Here is a 20,685-nt window from a genome sequence, read left to right on the forward strand (position 1 = left end):
TCTGCACATTGTGGTGGGATATAGATTACTGAGGGTGCTCAACAACCCTTGCACCAAATTATATCCTTTTTGCAACTGACACAGAAATCAAATCTCTTTTATTATCTCAAAGCACTCCACCAAAAACTCTGAAAATCAGAGTTCAGTCATCCTTCTTCAGATGAGCTAACCATATCCTGCTGGTTTATAGGCACAAATGCATTGCTTGTCTTCACTCATTCAGAAAGCCTTTCAAAGTGTGTATACATGTCATCTGAAGAGATTTTTGGGTGGCCAGCTTCTTCAGCAAGTAACAGCCAGCACTAGCTGAAAACCAATGCCATTTCTAAAACCTTGGACTTCTGTTTCTTCATGACTTTTAGAAATGCCCTCACATCTACTAACATACTTTTACAGTCTTTAAGGAAAAACAAAAAGGCTCTTTACCCTCTTCTACCACAATAGGTGAGAGTCTTTGTGAAAATCGTGCCCTTCTTCTCCTGAAAGAATTCATCAATGGCAGGAAGACTGAATGTGAACATCAGTTCACTTGAAGTGATCACTTCAAAGCCCACAAAATACCAAAAGCAGAAGAAGAGAGAACAGCCTGGAGGATTTCCAGGAGGTGTGGTGGCAGGTAAACCTGCCTTTCCTCAACCAAGTTTTCCCAGGGAACACAATGAAATTCCCAGGGACTCTCCCCAGTCATGTCATATACAGGCACATGCAGAGGAGGCTGGGACAGGGGCAGTTGTGACCACCTCAGCAGATGAGGCTGCCAAAAAGAGGAGGAAAAGGGGCTCCTGAGGGCAATGAGTAGTTTAAATGACTTTTTTCCTTGACCTTTTCCCAATTTTGTCTCTCATCTGAGGTCACTAGCAAGGAGGTGACAAGAGGTGTGAGGAGGCCATCCAAACACTCTTCAAGGCATTGGTTTTGCTGCACTGCCAAACCACCTGCAGATGCTCCTGGTTTCATGGCTCAGGATATGCTTGTGTGAGCCAGTGCTGCTCATCTTGAGGCAGGGCTCTGCTCCCACTGGCAACATCCCTGGATGCTGCTGCCTTGAAGAGGTTGAGCATGGCAGTGCTATTTGTCATGGGCCAAAGAGGGTTCAGGGCTGGCTTTAACAGTTTATGTGTGATATTATAACTTATACAGATTTTAGATAATTCTGCTGCAGTGCCAGGCAGCACTCTCAAGTGCTTCTTAATCCATTAATGCAGACAAACCCGAGTGGTGCATGCACTGGCCATTTCTGCAGCCAGTCCCACTAGCTGACATTTCAGATGAGCAGCCCTCTGTGAGTATTTCCTAGTGGCACACAGATGGGTGGCATTGTCTGGCTCCTCTGTCCTTCATGGACCAGGGCACCTCTGTACCCCGCCAGGATCTGTTGGGTGCTCTGCTGCCTCACTGCCCCCAGCAGTACCCATGAGAGCTGCCCCATGGATATTCCCTTAGGAATTTGTTTGGCTCAGTCAAGCTGCCTGGGAAGGAACTTATAAATACATGCAATAGGAGGATTTCTGGTCTTTGCTGTATCAGTGTGGGCAGAGTGGTCCCTCTGAAATAAGCAGCAGCACCCAATTTAAACTAACCATCCCTAGGTGTGGGTCCAGGCTTACACAGAATAAACCAGACTGGAATTTGCCTTTATCTGGTCCACAGTAAAACTCTTTTCCAAAGCTACTTTGTGCCACTATCATCACTCAAATCAGCACAGTTACTCTGGGCTTCTAACAACACAGCAATAAACAGATTTTTGTCGAAATAGGTTTAAAAGCTGACAGCCTGGTTATGGGGACTGATGAGATTTCCTTTATTGACTGTGCAATCAGTGTGATTTAGAGTCTCCACAGGGGCCTTGCTGAAGGCTCTCCAAGACCCAGCTGTGACAAATTCCCCCCACAAGTTCTGCTCGGCACTGCTGCTGGAGACAGCGGCTGTGGTCTGGGACCTTGTTCCTCCCCCTCATCTTCCCATCCTCCTGATCCTGCCTTCCTGGTGTCCTGACCTCCCACGGGGCCAGTTATTTGTCTGGCATCACACCCCTGCCTTCCAAGGTAATAAATTACTGCGGGAAGCAGCTTTGCACTGGCCCTCATTAGCCACAAACCCCGCCGTCCCTTTTCCTGGCGCACCATGCAATCCGTGGCTATCGGCAGCACATACACATTTCTCAGGCTCCCAGGAGGACCCACAGGTCTGTGGCAGATGGTGCACCGGGCTGATGGATGCACAGGGCTGGGGAAGCAGGTCACCCTCCTTACCCCTTGGGATCAGGTCCCAGCACAGCCTGGCCCTCCTTGTGATGTTCCATTCCTGTGCCATTGCAAGGGATTTGTGGATGTTGTTAATATCCACAAAAGTGGGAGGTAAGGTGAAGAGCCTTTTTTGGTACTGTCTTATTCCATTTCCAGAGGCCAGGGTTATTTTGAAATAGCATCAGCCTTAAGCAAAATAGATGCGCAAAACTCAAAGTGAAGTGTCAAAGTGCAGCAAAATGGATCTGTGTCCATGCTATGGGTCCAATTACTGGGACTGTGTTATGTCTATAAAAATAGCAATATTTTTCAATGTATATTGAAAGATTACTTTTCAACTGGGACTGTGTTATGTCTATAAAAATAGCAATATTTTTCAATGTATATTGAAAGATTACTTTTCAATAAAGCTAAGTAAAAATTGATCTTGGCGCCACCAGCATCCCAACATTCTCTGCTAAACAATCACCTACTCTTTTCTTTTTATTTCTTGTCTACTTTCTCACCAGAAACAGAAAAATAAAGAGTGGTTAAAAAGAAAGAAATGGGAAGAAGAGAGAGGAAAATACACATATCTGAAACTTTCTTTTTTTTACAATATTCCTACAAACAACTTTGAAGAAAATGTAACTATTACTTGTTTCTCTTTTTTCCTCAACTCATTTTTGTTTTGGTTTAGTTTTTTAATGTAAACTCTTTCTTATTGTATAAAAAGCCCATTTCTGCTAGCGGCCCTCATTCTGAAGAGCAGGAGGAACAATGGAAAACCAGATCAGCTGTCATGTAAAATGACAAACTTTTATATTTGGAAGCACTAAAGATACCACTTAAGATCCACACATCTCTGTGTAAGGAAACCCTGCAGAGAGCCCCTCATTTTTTGCAGAAAAGTCTATATGTCAGAGCTGACAATGTCATGAAGAAATGTCACTATTCAATGCAGAGATTCAGTCCTCAGCAATATTCTTTTTGTTTTCCAGCCAGCACCTCGCTCCTGTCTGAGGTCAGACTAAATGATGTAACGCTCCCCTCTGGCCCCGCAATCGATGGGCCGGTGGCCGGGGCTTCTCTCCCTGCTGACGGCAGCGTTCGCTGCAGCTGAGACCCCCCCGGGGACCAGGCTTCGGTCCTGGGCTCGCACGCACTACCAGGTGCTATGGGACAGCGTTCACAGCATGGTCTAAAGGGAAACGTTTCTTACAACGATGTTAAACCTCTCCAGAACAACAAAAACAGTAAAAAACATCTTAAAAATGGATATAGCCAAGAAACCCACCAGCTTTATTTTAACCAACGTCCATTTACTCGTGGCTGAGTAAATGTTTGTTTTGTTTGTTCCGTTCTTCAAGACTCTGCTGCCCTAACACGGTGCCAAAGCAGTTTGACAGTGCAGTGACATCGTCAAGCACTCTCTTTAAATCCCATTTCTGGCAAGAAGGGAGGAACTGCAAGTCGACCTGTCCTCTGCTCATTTGACCCTGCCTCCACCCGGCTCCCGTGACCCCTTTCTCGGGATGAGGAGAGCTCTGCGCTGCGGGGCAGGGACCACGAACCCCTCTGAGCCCAGCAGTCCGGCACCGGCCCCGTGCCCTGCGAGCGCATCTCCAATCCTGGGGTTTGCTTGTCACCAGATACGGGACCAGGCTCAGACCCCGGCAGACCCTGAGCTGTGTCTATGCCCAAGTCACCCGCGGCAGCAGCAGCCGCATCCCCTCTCACACCCGGCAAGGAGCGCGGCTGCCCCGGCCCTGCCCGCCCCGCACTCACCGCCTCGGGCGCGGGGTCCCCGCTGCCGCCGCCTGCCCGCGGCCCCAGCATCGCCCCGGGAGGCGCCGGAGCAGCGCCCGCTCCGCGGCCCGGTCCGGCTCCGGCTCCCGGTCCGGGTCCGGGTCCGCCTCGGGCGCGGAGCCGCTGCGAGTGAGCGGAGACCCCGCGCCGGCCGCCCCCGGCCCTCCCCGCCGAGGGAGGAGCCGCCGCCGCCCGCAGCAAACCCCGGGGGTCCGCGGGCAGCGCTTGCAGGATAAGGGGAGGCAAAAATCAATAGGCGAGGGGAGAAATGAAGTGAAAAGTGACTTACAAAGAGAAAACCCTTCGCGGGTTTTTCACAGCCAGCCCTTCACAGCCAAGCCCTCCCTGCCTGGACTATTCCTGAGGCAGCGTGGCAGGTATGAATGTAACACCGCAGGGTGTCAGACATAGCGAGCACCAGGGCTGGGCAACTTGCAGATGAAATTTGCGTCCGTCAGGAGTGAAGGAATGAGGGATGGAACCAAGTGGATAAGGGATAGAGGTCTGTGTCACCACTGGCTTGGATGTGAACACTGTAATGCTCTCATCATCCGTACAAGTGTCCACTTTAGTCTTAAGATATTCTCATTGTCCTGGGCACAGGTTTGGGGAATCAGCTTTTTAATTCTGGTAAGAATGGCACAAAGCTCTTAAGAAACTGAGACTGGCTTTCTACTACCCAATGTTCTCCATATCCTTATTGAAATCTAAGTGACCCAAGTGCTGGGAAGCTTTGTCACTTCAAAGTGGATTATTTCTTCTACAGATTTGCCTGTACTTAACCATCATATTTTACAAGTGACCTGTTCTCACTGAGTTGTGCTGCTTGGCAGCTAAATTTGCAAGATTTGTTTCAAGTAATGATGAATTTTCTCCAGATGGGACACTTGCTCTTGCAGTCTGGATTATGGTATTTTCACAAGGAAAAAAAAGCATAGGAACTGCTCTTTCCCATGAGTAGGATAAATGTCCTGTCAAATCTGGGCTGGTTAATAAGGGGTCCAGTTTGTCCTTGAGGAGGGGGAGGGATGAATTATCACATCCCTGACTGCTCACAAGGCACTCCTTAGGAAAAAAACAAACAAACAAACAAACAAACAAAACAGCAAAATACAGCACCTTTCAAATCCACTCAGACCCCTTGAAAGGACAGGTAGATACAGATCCCTGCATTAAGTTGTTTCGAATGACAGCAGCTCTGCCTCTGCTTGTGTACAGCCAGCTGCTGCCAATCAGCCACCTAGTTCTGCCAGCATTTTCCTCCCTTTCCTGGCTCTGTGTGATTCAGGGACTTCTGGAGGGCTTCTTGTTTGGGTTTTTTCCTCTTGTATTTTTTCAGTTTTTTTACCGAGAACATCACTTGTACCAAATATTAACAAAACTTCGTTTCAAGCTGCTGGGTCCGCTCCGTGACATCCTATGGCAGCCTGCAAAAAATCAACAGGGAAGTTACATGAGATTTGGCATCATCACTACAACTATTGTGAAGACTCAGTTAAGCCCTCCAGGACATGAATGCAGGCCAGATTTTCAGGAAGTTGCAATATGTTCCTGGACAGCATGATCAGCAGTGATTGATTTCTGCATTTACAAATGTGTTTATTATTTTCCATTAGCTCAAATTGGACAATAAGAGACCTCCAGAGAAGTGAGAAAGACCATTGCTTTGCTGTTTAGGTCAGAAATGTTTTCTCTATTGCTGCAAAGGGAAGAAAATTTTTCTAAGCTCACACAACATCTTGGGCAGGACCTTTAGCATGTAAAATACTGGCTAATTTAAAGGTGACATCTGAAGACTACAGTGAGAGAAATCAGAAATGCAAACATGGTCATCTTATTTCTTACAATTCATATTTCTTTTGATACTTATGCTAAAAAAAGAAACCGTTTTGATCTGCACAAAGCCTCATATGTTTAAACAGACTAAGATTAACTGGGATGCCTAATTAAAGCAGGCACTCACCAATTAAGATAATAAAAAACTGCTATTTGAAATTCAAAAGAGACCAAGAAGTTAAAGAGACACTTATCCAAGAGCTTAGCAGGTTTTCATTTGGGGATACTTAAGGAAAAAAAAAAAAAAAAGGTGAAGACGCACTCTGGAACGCAGCCCAGTAAAATCAGAGCGGAGTCTGCGAGCTCCTGTGAGCTTCATTACCAAAGGCCCTGCTGCTCGCCAGCCCGTTTGCTTTTGCACTCCATCTGCCACGTCTTGTATGTGCTGAGAGCCAGGCTCTGCTGCTATCGCTTGTGCTGACAGCTCCCCTCAGGTGTCCCCAGCAGCCCCGCTCCGACCACCTGAACAGCGCAGGACCTGTGCCAGCTCCCGGGCTTTCCTTGGGACTGGGACGGCATTTCACTGGCATTCACTCAACACGGTTTTCTCTCCCTCCTGGAAGCTTTATGCAACACAGCAGCAATATTGTTGTTGGTTTTATTATAATGAACAATAGCAATAATAACAATAATAATTAGTTCAAAGAATTTATGTAAATTCTCCAACCTGAAATTTCTTCCACATTTATTTGCACCACCTGAAGCTGAGTCAGTCTTCTCTGCCTGCTGTTCCTAAGGGAATCAGCTCAGAGGAGAACATATGTACGTTCAGGTACATGAGCATATGTACCAGCCGGTGAGTTTGAGTGTGCTGGGTTAACCTTTGCTGGCTGCCAGATGCCCACCCAGATGCTTTCTCATTTTCCCTCCTGAGCAGGACAGGGGGACAGAAGTAGGTTTAAAGAAAACCTTGTGAGTCTTCCTGATCACTCTTTGGCTCTGGAGCTGGTGAATCATGGAAGGCAAACAGGGAGCCTTGGGAGATGTGTATTGCCAAGGGTGCGCCATTGTGGTATCCATGGCCGCCTGCTGCAATCCCACGACACAGGAATCCTCCAGGAGGCTGGGCAAGGCAAACAGATGTTTCAACTTCTCTGAATCAATGGCAACTGCATCAAAAGCCCATCAATGCTTTTTTGGGTCCTTGAAGTACCCTTTCCTGAGACAGTATATGCCAAGGATACACAGGGCTTCTGAGCTGGTCACAACAGTGTACTTTTGCCATTTGTCTCCCCTTGTCTCCCGTTAAGCTCATCTCAGCCCCCGATACAGACAGCTTTTGGGATCTCCCTGTCAGTCCAGGGATCCAGATGAGTTCCTCTCTGACATGCCATAATGGCATTAGGGTATGCTGTGCACCAGTGTCTAGCAATACTTCACACTTCCATTGATCCAGTGTGCCAGGCCATCAAATCCACACAGCCCAGTAAAGCTGGTCACCCCTCTCCTTCTCCTGACCGAAGGCAGTGACCCTCTATTCTAGGCTGGAGACCCTTGCAGTGCCAGACGAAAAGTCCCTTTACCAAAATCAAGAGAGGCACTCTTAATCCTCATCTGTGCCAGGGAGACTGCTGGTTGCCTTCCACCATCTCAACAGCAGCTGAACTGACAGCACTCATGGATGGCCCTCCTTATTATCTCTCTTCCCAGCCAACTTGTGTACATGGGCTCCTAACTCGGAGGAGGGTCACCATCCCACCTCCTTGTGAGGTCACTCAGGAGGAACCAGAGTGGCACACAGCATGTGTCTGAGTGCCCCTGATGGCCAAGGCCCTGACCTGTGGGGACAGAAGAGAAAAGTTTCCTGCAAAAGTCAGAGTCAGTGGGACACTCTCTTCACAGCTCATATATTCAAGCCTGTTCAGTCCATTGTCTCCAGGCAGATGGAATATAATGCTGGTGAATTTCAGACAACCCTTCTGCCCTTTCTCATGTACGCCATCTGCATCTTTGGAGACATGGTTGTCGTCCAGGTCACCGTAGGGACTTTCCAGCACTGCTAGTAGTCTCACATACTGGATGCCCTCTTCAGTGCTAGTGGCAGCAATCTGCTTGCCAGACTGGTGGCTGTAATGTTTCCACATATTTTGAAGTCTGCCCAAGTTTCAGAGCCGGTCATTTCTCTCACTTCCTCCTCTTTTTGCCTTGCTGAAGGATCAGCTGCCTGATCAGATCCTTCCTCCTCCTGCTCCTGTACTAATTGCTGGTATGGACCCATTGACCTCTGCATCCAATGATTCGTTTTGACTGCTAAGTGTTGCCACATGTGGTTTAGATCCCTGTCTCGACCACGTTCCCCTGATGGTGCTGAAGGGGGGTTCAAGAAGCACAAGGAAAGCCCCAGTGTAGTGCCAAGGGCTGCTGGGTTTCACTGGAGCAGGCAAGGCACCCTTCCATCAAGTGCCAGCTCAACATGCCTGTAGAGGTGCAAGATCACAGGCTATGTGAGGGGATAACACTGCCAGGCAGCCACCAAGTCCTGCCACACACCATGAAGGCACCCAGGGATCGGTGGCCCAAAGCCTTGTCACCTCACTGGCAAACTGGTTCCCTGTAACACCAGACCAAAAGTAGTTTCTATGCAAATGACAAGAAGATGACATTAGTCAAGCAGCCTAGATAAGGATGTGGTGAGGAGCTCTGGAGAGGAAGGCAGGCACATCAGTCCCAGAGGGGAAGAGAGAGGTGTGATCCTGCAGCTCTCCACGGGACAGCCCTCCTGGCACAGAAGCAGTGCCGGTGCCAGGGCCAAGGCAGGGCTGTGCTTTATCAGAATGCTCCCAGGCATGGTGAAACCCAGAGATAAGCACTGCAGCAGGAGGAGCTGAAAGCAGCCACTGCTGAGCCCGAGGCTCTGTTACACTGTAAATCAAGCGAACCCTGTGTGCCATGCAGAACCCCGCCAGTTATCACCTACGGCAGCTACAGTACACCCAGATCAAAACTGGCTTTATCTCGTGCCCAAGGAAAAGGACTGGTGGGTTGATCTTGGCTGGTTCCCAGACACCCACCTGGATGCTTTCTCACCTCCCCTCCTCAACTGGACAAAATAAGGTTAAAAAACACCTGAAGGGTCAAAGACAGTTTAATAAAAAAAGCAAAAGCTGTGCATGTGACCAAAGCAGAAAGAGGAATTAATTCCCCGCTTCCCATCAGCAGGCAGATGTCCAACTGTACCCTGGGAAGGACAGCCTCAGCTCATGTAATGGGAGCTTGGGAAGACAAACACCATAATCCTGCTTTCCCTGAGCTTCTATTAAAAGAGAGGTGCAGCCTCTCCTTTGTGTGCTGTTTGCTCTGAGGGCTGGGAAGTGGGATCTGCTGAGTCCTTGGCAGGGACCGTGCAGTGAAGGAGTATCTTACTCCACATGTGTGCTGGGGGCAGGGGTGTGCCTCTGCAGCCCAGAAGGTCTCTGCTGGAAGGAGATTTAGCAACAGAGAGTGCCTGACTCTTGCCCTGGGCCACATGAACACTTTACCCCTGGGGAAATGTTCCCTGCAGAGCTGGTGGCTGGCACCTTGTAGCATGGCTGAGGCAACCTCTGTGCCTGGGTTGGTTTGCTCAGCTCTCCAGTTGCTCTTGAAGGACTCTTCTGGTGTTTATGTCCAAGTCCAGAGCTCATATAATCCCCAGATGGACTTTCCTGTTCAGGTCAGCTAACTAGGTGGAGGTGTGTCATGGATCATATCCAAGACTGCTGCACATAGGTCAGGCACTGCAAATGATTTGGATCTGCATATGCCAGGATGTTCCACAACTCTGCTCAGGAACTGTATCTTGAAGAAAAAGAAGCACATATGCACTGGAAAAGAGGCACATCTGCATCCTTTTCTTATTTCCAGCCCTGACTGGCAAGAGATGCTTGCAAAAGCAGTCCCATGGTCTGGAGAGAATCTGGCATCAGGCAGCATGGGATGAGGCAGAATTTGTCCCTTGAGGCCAAAGGACAACACCAGAGGAGTTGCTGGTGAATCCTGAGCAGTGAGACAGCAGGAATGCATTCCTTCTGGAAACACTGCTGCAAGTGCATTGCATAAAGCTTGCTGAGCTGTCCCTCCAGGTCGCCATGCGGAGAAAATGCTGGTGTTTAATGCAGGCAGCTACTTAGCTGGGGACTGGGGAAGGAGCAGTGTCAAGGGTCTGTGCCGGGAGCTCTGCTCCTGGGAAAGCAGCCAGAGATGCTGGAGGAAATGAATCACCAGTGGCAGCTCTGGGACTGCAGACTAGATGAGTTTAATGCAGTGTGAAAACAGAACAAGGCTGATCCCTGCACAGGGTTGGGTAATAAACCCATGATAATCTGTGCTTTTTGAGGTACAGCATGCATTTTGCAGATGGCTGTTGAGTGTTTAATTTGTTTTTATAAAGGTTGCTCTACATGGAATTGGGGTTTGAGTCTGTGTATTTGATTTCAGAAGTTAAGCAGTAGAAAGAAGGGGTGTCCTGTCATTTCCACTGGACTGTGGAACTATTTCCACATGGACAACATTCCTGGACGCATTTTCAAAGCACCCAGGAGCTTGAGCTCTTCTGAAAATTTTCCCAGCTTTATTTTGCAGCCCATGTGGGATACAAACTTTTTGAAAGATTTGCTCCAGAGAACAACTTCTGGTTTTCAGTGGTTTAATTTAGCCACATCCTTTTTCTTCATGAATATTGCAGGAAGATTTCTGTGACAACCACAAACAAAAACCCAGAAATTCAGCATCTTGCCAATCTGTGTGCTGAAGCCTCTGCTTCACTCTCACAAAGTGTGCTGGATCTGTGGCGCACAATTTCTCCCACCTTCAGCTGAATCATCTCATAATGGTGACAGAAGGCTAAAACACCAAATTCTGGCAAGAAGGTGACAAGGGCTACTTACTGGGACATCCAAAAAGATGCTTGAATATAGGCAGCATAATGTGTTTTTTCCTCCAATCTCAAAGGACAGGCTGAAACAGCTCTGCTGAACTTTTTGAAAGCTGGGGTGGGGTGTGGTGTGGAAATATTCAGCAGCTGCAGTTAAAAAGCCCTGGAACCCACAACTGTGGTGTGGACTGAGTGGAGGACATGTGGACTTGTCAGGGGCATTGGACTAGATGATCTTTAAAGGTCCCTTCTAATCCAAACCATTCTGAGTCTGTGCTTGTACTGTGGGCAGTGTAGGGTGACCCTAAGTTTTGGTTCCTGACGTTAAAGTATGGCCAGATTTTCGAAGGGATCGACACCATTGGGGTTCAGCAGAGGAGGGAAGTTCAGACGGGTGTCACAGTGCAGGTGTGCCATGTGCAATAGGTGACGTTCCTAATGTCTCCGCGCCCGTTTCTCCATGCGGATTGCTGCGGGCTGTCCTGCCCTCTAGCGCCTGCAGCGCCCGCTCCTCTGGCCTCCCTCTGCTCCCCGTGCCCACCTCACTCACCCGATGGAGGATGCTGCGGCTCCGAGCAGGGAGCAGGAACTGGAAACCCCCGCGGCCTCCCCTGTGCCATGATGAGTGCCCAGCCAAACTGGAGGAGAAGCCCTGTGAGAAAGTGAAAGGCTTCTTATCAAATCCACACTGTAGAGGAGGCAGACTTCTTATCAAACACAAAGTCCAAACTGTTTCCTTCCAGCTGACATATCCAGGCGGGCAAGTTTCCTCAATGCTCAAAAGAACCTGCAGCTGACAACTTCTGCAGCAGCCAGGCATCCTGTAGCACCCATGCCTGGCTGTGCAGCCCCACACGCAGTCAGGGCTGTGTGCCAGACCCATAGATGGGGAGCAGCAGCCCCCTGGAAGCCAAGACCTACATCCAACCACATACCTGCCTTTCTGTGTCTCCTCAGCTCTGAGGTGATGGATCAACAGTCTCTTTTTCTAAAGCCTCTTGAAGATCTGAATGACTTTTTGGTTTTAGACTTAGTGGTGGCAGCACATAGGTTTCTGAAGAGGATGTCCCTATCCCTCTCCATGTTCCTATCCCCTGGCTCCATGCATTTCTGGCTTACAGTGTTCTGCTTTATCTAAGTGTCTCTGAATACTTTGTAACACTCTCAAAGAGCCTCTAACTGGTGAGAATGGGAAAACAGCCTTGTCAGACACTCCATTTTGTCCAGGGCAGATCCTGCTGGTGGCTGCCGTAAAAAAGAACAGCGCAGGAACAGGGCAGAGGCTGCAGTGCCTCAGCTAACACAGTCCCGGTGCTGTGGGACAGACACTGACACGGGGCCTCCACATCTGCTGGGGGTGAGCTTGGGCACATGGAGACCACCACCGTGTTTTGCTCTTCAGGAACAGGAGCTGTGGGGGCTGACAGGGAGTGCTTTGAAAGCCCCACAGCACAACCACAGGCTTTGGGAAGCCTCCAGTGACATCTCTTGGCATCATTCCATCTATTCCAGGACATGTGTTGTTCAGTGTTGCCTTTCAGTCAAGACCTTGTAATTCAAGGTCTCCTAATTAACCCCACACTCAGCTGCAGATGGGGATTTCTGAAAGATACAGAGAGCACACACATGCCCCTTTCTGGAGGAAGTGGTATCACTCTAAGTTTAATTGAGACTTGCTCAAATCAAGAAGCAGAGGCCACTGCACCATCAACTAACGTGACATTTTGTTTGTGTTCCCGCAGGGTGGCTGACAAGCTGCCGAGACCAAACCTCGTCTTGCTCAAGCTCTTGCTCTCTCTGCTCCACCACATCAGCCAAAATGCTGAGACCAACAGGATGGACTCCTGCAACCTGGCCATCTGCATTGGCCCAAATCTGCTGAGCCCAGGCACAGCCAGCGCGCTCCCGCTGGAAGTGCAGAAGGAGATGAACAACAAGGTGCGCTGGACTCACCGAGCAGCCGCTCCCTCGGGGCAATTGAGAGCCATCCATAGGGATCCATCCCACGGCCATGGCAGCAGCTGAACACAGCAGCGCCCCTGGGCCTTGGGGGTGCTCAGCAAAGCAGCAGCTGCCCTGCAGCCCCCACAGTCACAGCACAGCTCCTGCAGCCTTTGCATGGGGAGGGCCAGGGGCACCCGTGGCCATTGTCACCCCTGGGCCCTCAGGCAGAGAGGCCAAAGCTGTGGCTGATGGTGTTTTGTCTGTATTGTTTGCAGCATTGGGCCTTATCCCCCATGGGGACTCAGCCTTAGACCTCAAGACAGGATTTTGGCAGAAGCCACTGTGCTCTGTGCTGTCCTTCCTACAAAGATAGCAGGCAGGGTGGGGAAAGAATCTTCAATCTGTCTTGACTGAAATGGGCTGTTTTGTGTGTGCAGGTGACAGTGTTGGTGGAGTTCCTCATAAACAACTGCATGGAAATATTTGAGGGAGACACTGCCTTCCCTGCCTGTGCCTTGGCTGAGGAGTCACCAGAGCACACAGACAGCTTCACAGGTATGAGAAGGGACTGGGGATGTCACCAACTGGGGCTTCTGGGCCAAATTATTGAATTTGATATGTGAATATATCTGTGGAAACACAGAGAGTTGCTGACAGTTCAACGTGTTAATGAAGCGTTTTTCTACAGGAATGCCTTCCAGAAATTCAAAATTACAACACTCACAATCCAGACTTAAATCCCAATGTTAAACATCTGATTCAAGCACATTTTGTTACAGATGTGCTGAGATTTCAAGAACCTTTCTTGGCAGGCTTAAAGGAGAGGATCATTCTCCCAACCTAACAGATCTAGAGGTCTTTATTTTGTCACTGCTTCTCAGGAGGAACAGGCCATGAAAAGAAAGACACATTTTCAGTATAGCTGATATCCTATCTTTGTCCTTTTTTGCACTTGCCTTATCAAAGTTAACTGCTTCAAGAACTGTTTGTTCTTCAAGGTGAGATGAAACTTGAAAGTTTCAATGGCTGGCTTCAGAAATCTGCAGTGTGAAATGTCCTCTCAAGAACCATTTTCAGAAGAGCAGAACACATTACAGAGAATGTGACATTACAACATGCACAGATGCCTCATATATGATTTCAGTGGTGTTTTAAGTTTTGGGTTTTGTTTCATTTCACTGTTCATTTATTGGATAATGCTTACCTTACTGAATTGTCAAGTTTAAAAATCACAGCAAAGTCCTGCACTTTTGCTTTTCAGAGCTGAATTCAGAAGAGCAGCAAGTGAGGTGCACACAGGGAGTGAGAAGGTGCTTTTCTGAAGAGATAACCCTCTCCATTTTTCACCCAAGAAGAAAGAAGAGTACATGTGGCCATGCAAATAGGAAAAGGAGAGGTGCAAATTCCCCAGCCACTGTCAAAACAAGTCTCCTGTATGAACAAAGCTTCTGATGCAAAACTGGGCCAAAATGAGAAAGGAACTTTTCCTCACAGAAGGTATTGAAACAAAAAAAAAGTCTTCAATTTACACCATGAGGTTAAGTGCAAAATTAAGGAAGATGTGTCTCCATGTGCACTGGTTCTGCTGCTTTCTGCTAAGGACTATGTTGCTGAGAAATGCTGTCCTCTACAAAAGGTGTCCAGCCCAAGAAGGGGCTGGGAAGACAGAAATAGGGTCCAGATAAGTGCTCAGCTTCTCCCTGGCAGTCCCCACAGGGGCTGTGGGAGCCTCTGTGATGTCTCAGTCCAGCCCTCTCACCACTTGACCCCCAGCAGCACTCATGATCCTCCCTGCCTTAGCTGACACTGGTCCCCTACCCACAGCTGCTGAATTGCTGCCATGCTCATTGATTCAGAAGGGCTGTGAGATCTGGAATACTTACAAGGCTCTATGCAGCTAACAGTAACAAAGATCAGGTGTTTATCAACTGCTTTTCAGGCACATTACACATTTTGGTGGCTCCCTTGGTCCCAGTGTTTCTCACCACCAAAAGATCCCATGCTATATACAGATCTGCTTAGTGTTTGCTCCTGGCATGGAGCATGGTCACCATGTGGTTTTGTCAGAAAGAAATACACTTTGGGGAGTACATCTTTGTCAAAAATACTTCATTTGGGATGAGCCATTCAAACTCCTACACAACCTTTAAAAAGGTTTGAAATTACTTTACTGTCTGTCGCCACCAGATGTCACTGATAACACTAAGCAAAGCACCTTTACCTGAGATTAGAGCCTTCTCTCAAAGGTAGGCTTGCACACCCACATATTTGTTGCCCACAGTCTGCACCATGGCCGTGGGTGGTTGACGTAGCAGACATTACTTTAGCATTTGTCATGCAGAGGTTATTCAGTGTAAAGCTCTTTCTGGCATCCATACTGCTTATCACACACTTTGGGTTGTATAATATTTCTCTCCAGATCTCTGCAGGCTTAGGGACTGGGCTTCCCTAAATGTACAGCTGTGGCAGTGACCAGGAGACCAGTGCCAGGCTTACTGATGCAACCTGGCAAGGTACCAAAAACCAAGTTTTCCATAGTTTAGGGTAAAAATCAAAAACCTGAAAACTGAAATGGTAATAAAATTCTACCATTGGGCTTGGACCAAAATGGTTCTAATGGGCAACAGAGGATTAGGATAATCTTTAGAGAGACAATCAAGGAGATTGATGTGCCTGCTACTGCAGGGTTGCCAGCAGCTACCCTCTCCCCTTTGCCCAGAGCAGATGGAACAGACAGAACCAGCTAGGATGGGCCTGGGGGCTGACAGGGAGCTGAGAAATTACCAACAGCAAAACTATCAGCACATCTGCCTCTTCAGCCCTGACAGAGTCTCACACAGGTGCCTCAGCAGGCAATGAAGCAAAGGCTACTGTTCCTAAGGGTCATCCGAGTGTTGTCTGCCACATGTGCTGACCTAGCAGGGTAGATCCCAGTCTGAGAGTGGAATATCAGGAATGACACCACTCAAGGACTTGAGCCACACCCCATACCCTCAAAAGGGTCCACTGGACCTCCCTGGACCACCTAGATATGTGACCTCAAAGGCAGCCCTGCCTTCCACCCATCCTGGGCTAGAACTACTCAGTGATAATCAGGGCAGATCTTGCTTGGATGGAAAAGCTCCCTTGGAAGGTGTCACCCTCTCTGTGGGTGGCTAAAAATCAGAAGCAGTGAGATGTAACCACCAACAAATCCACTCGGTTGTTAGAGGATCAACAGGTTTGAATGTGTTAAACTGAATGTCTACAGTCAGATGGTTTGAGGTCAGAATTGGGCTAGCATGTTCTAAAGGTGAACTGTTCCTCTGTAAACTCCGGGGTTCATGTCACAGTAATTCAACATACTGTGCTCTGTGTTTCATTTATCATTAATTCCTACAAGTATCCTAATAGATATCACCTCTCTGAAACTAGAATCTTCCATGCTCACCCCATCTGCTTGCTAGTATTTGAGAACAATTGCTCTGCTTCTTTTGGTGACACACTAGATAGGAGTCAAAGGCTGGCAGCGAAAATTTGGTTTAGATGTTGAAGTCAATGGGACCAGGGCTTTATTACAATGGTTTTGTTTTCCTGAGAATGGAGACTCTTATCATGACTTCAAATAAATCAGTCTTATTATGGCTTATTTTATCTGGTTTAAAATAAATAAAAAAGACATTAAGGTGTGGCATGTGAGAACTGTAAATATGTTAGCTTCTTTAGTGGAATATTAAATATCAGTTTTAGGGATTACTCATTACTGGATGTCCTCTTATACCTTTACAAGAGACTTAGCATCACTAGGAGGATTGGTGTGGATATTTGCAAAAAGATTCAAGCCACTGAATGCTAACTTTAATATTTATTTTAGGAATTATCCAAGGAACAATTGTCAACCGGAAGACTTTAATTTCTGCCATTTCTACCTTGTGTTTTATTGGCTGAAAATTTTAATTAGAGGGTGTTGAGTTGTAGTATTTAAATTATCTGTGACATTATTTTTATTCTTAAATTGTTGTAAGAAAAATTAATTATTTATACCAATTGCAATAATTCAGTAAAATTGGTTTATGAAAGGTCAAGAACACTCTGAAGAGAAATTCCAAAGTATGTACATGACTGCTAATCTTCACATAACATTAAAAGTGTTGTTCAGAGAGTCCCTGTCCTCACCTACCTAAAGTGATATGAACAACTCACAAGTAGAGAAAAGAAAGCAAAGTTTGGTTATATGTATAAAGACAGGCTCCTGACTTCATATCACCTTTTCTTTTTTAAATGTAGAGTGTGAAGAGTTTGTTTGGATTTTTATGTTGTGGAAATTGTCAAGAGACTACAAGATCAGCCTAAGGTGGTTCAGCTAATTGGGATTTCACCCCCACCTGCTGCAGTATGGGTGGAGGGCACCTGTGGAAAGTTTTGTGAAAACTTACATGTAGATATTTTTCCTCTAGCATCATTCATATGAGTGCCATTTTTACATCACTAGAATTCACAAATACATCCAAGCCTGTAAATAATACCCACACTTCAAAATCTGTATTTAAGAAAAAAAAAGTAGCATGTAAATATTACTACAATTTATTGCAAGGCAAAAATTACCTTGCAATAAATTTGGAGAATATATTAGAATAGGAGAGCCAATTCTCTTAACCCTAAAATATGGTGCAATCTGTGTTCTTTTGTCAACAGCTAATGGTTGTGTTTGATAAAAAACCTCATAAATCTGTTTCCATACCCCCTAAATGAAATATTTGTTTAATGATAACAGCAGCATGGGCACCAGGAATGCTTATTTGATGAAAAATATTTCTTCACATGGATAAGGTGTACCTAAGTTTAAAAGAAAAATATTATAATGGCCATTCCCAAGACACCTTTTGCAAGTGACTCTTGGTGAAAGGACACGATTGGGCTCTGCAGTCAGCCTGGCAGTCACATTCCTTCAGCTGAGTAGTGGGAATTATTTAAGTTTGCTCTAACTTAAAGATAGCAGTGGCAACAGAATTTACTTAGGAGCCAGACAGGCTCCTATGCCAATAAAATTGCACTGCACTGATCCAGAGAGGGCATCTTGCTAGTAGACAGATCAGTGGTTGGGCAGGTTCTGCTGCATTTCCTTCCACCTGCCCCAAAACATTTGCACAGAGCAGCGTTAGAGTGGTGCAGCAGGGACAAGCTGACAAGTGGGCAGGGAGCTAGGGGTGCCAAAGGGTGCAGGAGTTGTGCCTGACAGGTGACAGCTGGCCCTGGGCTCTCTGCTGGGCAGCACAGGCAAGTGAATGTCCTGAGGCTGGAGAAGTGAGGTTACTCCAGGGTGACCAACCTTGCAAGTTGCCTGCCCAAACCCTCACATGGCCAAAGGTTAAGAACTAAGAGAAAGCTCCAGCATGGGTTTACCTGATCCCCATGCTCTCCATGGGGCTGGGGAGCCACCTCTGCCAACATTCTTCTTCTTACAGCACAGTGCTTGTGCCTGAGGTCCCCTGGCAGATTTGGCACACCAAATAAGGAGTAAAAATATAATTTACTAAAATGTAAAAATTAAAAATTCAAATTCATGTATTTTCATGTATATAACTGCCCAAATGATAGGCACTGTCCAGTTCTGGTTAGTGGAAAACACAGACTGAATGAAAATGTTATATATATGCCTATAAATCAGCACTGTCTGGAGACATACCAGTGAATAAAAATAAGTCATTCTCCTGGAAAATTTAAAAAAAAAAGTTTCTTTTTTTTTTTTTTTTCCTTATGCCTGTGTGGCACCACCTCTGTACCTTTAGGCAATTTGATTTCCTCTTCCAAAGAGTCTCAGCTACTGCCCCACTCCAAGAAAACATTGCTGCTCTCCAAACACTATTGAGACACAAGATCTCCTGCCATCCCAGTCACGGGTGACTTGCAGTCCCTACAGAACTGCTCCATGGGATCAACCTACACCCTGTATCTGGGCTGCAGGAGCTGCCCAACCTTGCAGACAATATAGGGCTTTAGTAGTGTCTGTGGGAATGGACTGGATGAACTGAAGGAAAACTAAAAGGGAATCTAAGTCATGAGCTGAAACTCACAGGACTCGAGAGAGCTCTTCCCTAGTACTCTGAGAACTTTGCATGAGCTTAGGAGGTGCCACAGCAGCGTGGGACTTGAGACTGGAAAACCCATCAGCCACAGGGACGCAGTGCCAGTGCCCCTGACCTCTCCATTCTTCCTGTGTGACTTCAGACTTGGGACTTTTGGACACCTACTACCAGTCTGAGGTTCATTAAAAAGTTACTGGGAAGTACAGACAGTTGCTATGGCAGTGCAGACAATGTGGTATAAATGTATGTTGAGTGTGGGGCGGGTGGAATAATTGTTCTGTAGCCCTTTTTTTGGGCTGAAGCCCAATCCCTGTTGCTGGTTCTGTGGGACTGAGCTCCTTATTCCACCCCTTCCAGGCCTGTGTCCTCCAACTAAAGAATAAATTTAGTTTTACTGTCTTTATTTACAGTATATGCTAAATCACTTCTGGAGAAAAGCACTATACGCAGCCCAAGGAAGTTTCATGTTTAAGCAGCTTTTGAAGAACTCCTCATCCTCATGAAACAGCTATCTCTGAGGGGCTGCTAAAACCACAATCTGCATGGTTATCAGCAACAGAGATAGCAGTCATATAAAAGAAACATGACTTCTCAGCAGGATGGGCTTGCATGGTCAATCTCTGCAAGCAGCTGCTGTCTCCCATTCCATATGCAGCCTCTCACTGACCCGCCATCAATCAGCAGAGCAATGGGAACACAGGTGAGACAAACAGGAAGAACAACAGCTCTACTGCTTGGCTTTTGCCCACATCCATCCACAGCTGGACCCTTGTACATGTGGGAATTTGTGCCTCCAACCCAAGAGCCATACACTGCTATAAAATCCAATCCATATGGCAAGGATTCTCCTCAGCAGAAACAGGTCCTCTTTTCACTTCTCATTAGGGAAATGGCCTTCCCTCAGGTAATTCCCTCCTGCCTTATGACTGACACACTGCATTTCCACTATGTTTAGAAAAGCACATGAGAGTCTATAGAGGTTCTCCAGCCTTGACAGGAATCTTTTTCAGAAGACTCGTGCCTGAATATTGTTCAGTACCTTGGGATGAGCATGCTCCTTTTCTCCATGTGATCTCAGGGCACTTCCACTCCTGAGCCCTAGAATTTGTCTTGTTTTTAAAAAAAAAACCACTGCAAATAATGATATGCCTAAACTGACTCTTCAACAGAAAGAGTGGGTGGCAATCCACCTCCTTCCAGCAGCAAGGCTGGAACAGGAGCTGCCCATGGGCCCTGAGCCAGGCTCAGGCAGCTCAGGGCAGAGATGGGGGGCTGGCATCACTCAGCCCCCCTACAGCACGGGCACCTCATCCTTGCTCTCACCCTTCAGTGTCTGCAGGCTCACAAGGCCTGGTCCTGTGCCCTAGATAATAAATACAAGCCCTTGCAGATGAGGAGTGTGGAATTTGTAACTATTTAGGCAGGTATTGCTGGTATTTTAATCACTTTCTCAAATGGCCCATCTGTCTCGTTCTGCCAGCACACGAGGACTGGAGCTCCACAGTTTCTTACTTTGAGTGTTTAAACAAGCAGCAAGCCTTTTGGCCTGTGGCCACCTTCAGAAATAGAGATTATTAATATTTATTTATATCAAATAATTAACTAGGAAATACAGGCACGAACCAGTGCTCAGCTTGATAATGTGGTGTTGTACAAACACACAGTGAAGCAACCTTCCATCCCTCAACTGAAGCAACAGGCAGGAAAGAACAAGAGAGGTATAGAACATAAAAAAGAGCATTTCTGTGTCACAAAGATTTATTGCAAGAATTGCTGTCTATGACTTACTAAGGACTGTGGGAAAAGAAAACCCACCTGGAGAGAAATGACAGTTTAATGCAGGGATGACTGTGCTGGGTCAAACAGCAGCACTTCAAGTCCAGTCCAGGACTATCTCCAGAGCAGCCAGCAGGAATTGCCTAATGACAGCTTGAGCACAGGGAAGGCTGCTCCC

The 20,685-nt window shown here is 47.0% G+C and overlaps 2 protein-coding genes across 6 annotated transcripts in view; one reads left to right on the plus strand and one right to left on the minus strand.

The window, feature by feature from the left end:
* TAGAP (T cell activation RhoGTPase activating protein) overlaps positions 1–4,459 on the minus strand; it is a 46,109-nt gene extending 41,650 nt beyond the window's left edge. For 2 of the 4 annotated variants that reach the window (XM_074537670.1, XM_074537671.1), the window contains exon 1: positions 4,324–4,459. Coding sequence is in view for 2 of the 4 variants with exons in the window: in XM_014269326.3 (XP_014124801.3) it covers positions 4,014–4,064 (51 nt within the window). In the remaining 2 variants the exon portion in view is untranslated. Of the gene's footprint in view, positions 1–4,013; positions 4,218–4,323 lie in introns of those variants that run through there. The other 2 variants (XM_014269326.3, XM_005490248.3) reach the window with 2 other exon arrangements.
* Positions 1–18,319, plus strand: part of LOC106629551 (T-cell activation Rho GTPase-activating protein-like) — a 35,013-nt gene extending 16,694 nt beyond the window's left edge. For both annotated transcript variants that reach the window (XM_074537672.1, XM_026795392.2), the window contains 3 exons: positions 12,465–12,660; positions 13,104–13,221; positions 13,928–18,319. In XM_074537672.1, coding sequence (XP_074393773.1) covers positions 12,465–12,660; positions 13,104–13,221; positions 13,928–14,118 — 505 coding nt within the window. In that variant the 3' untranslated portion in view covers positions 14,119–18,319. The remainder of the gene's footprint in view (positions 1–12,464; positions 12,661–13,103; positions 13,222–13,927) is intronic.
* The last annotated feature ends 2,366 nt before the right edge of the window (positions 18,320–20,685 follow it).

Source organism: Zonotrichia albicollis, chromosome 3 (assembly GCF_047830755.1).
Source record: "Zonotrichia albicollis isolate bZonAlb1 chromosome 3, bZonAlb1.hap1, whole genome shotgun sequence".
Classification (NCBI taxonomy): Eukaryota; Metazoa; Chordata; class Aves; order Passeriformes; family Passerellidae; genus Zonotrichia; species Zonotrichia albicollis.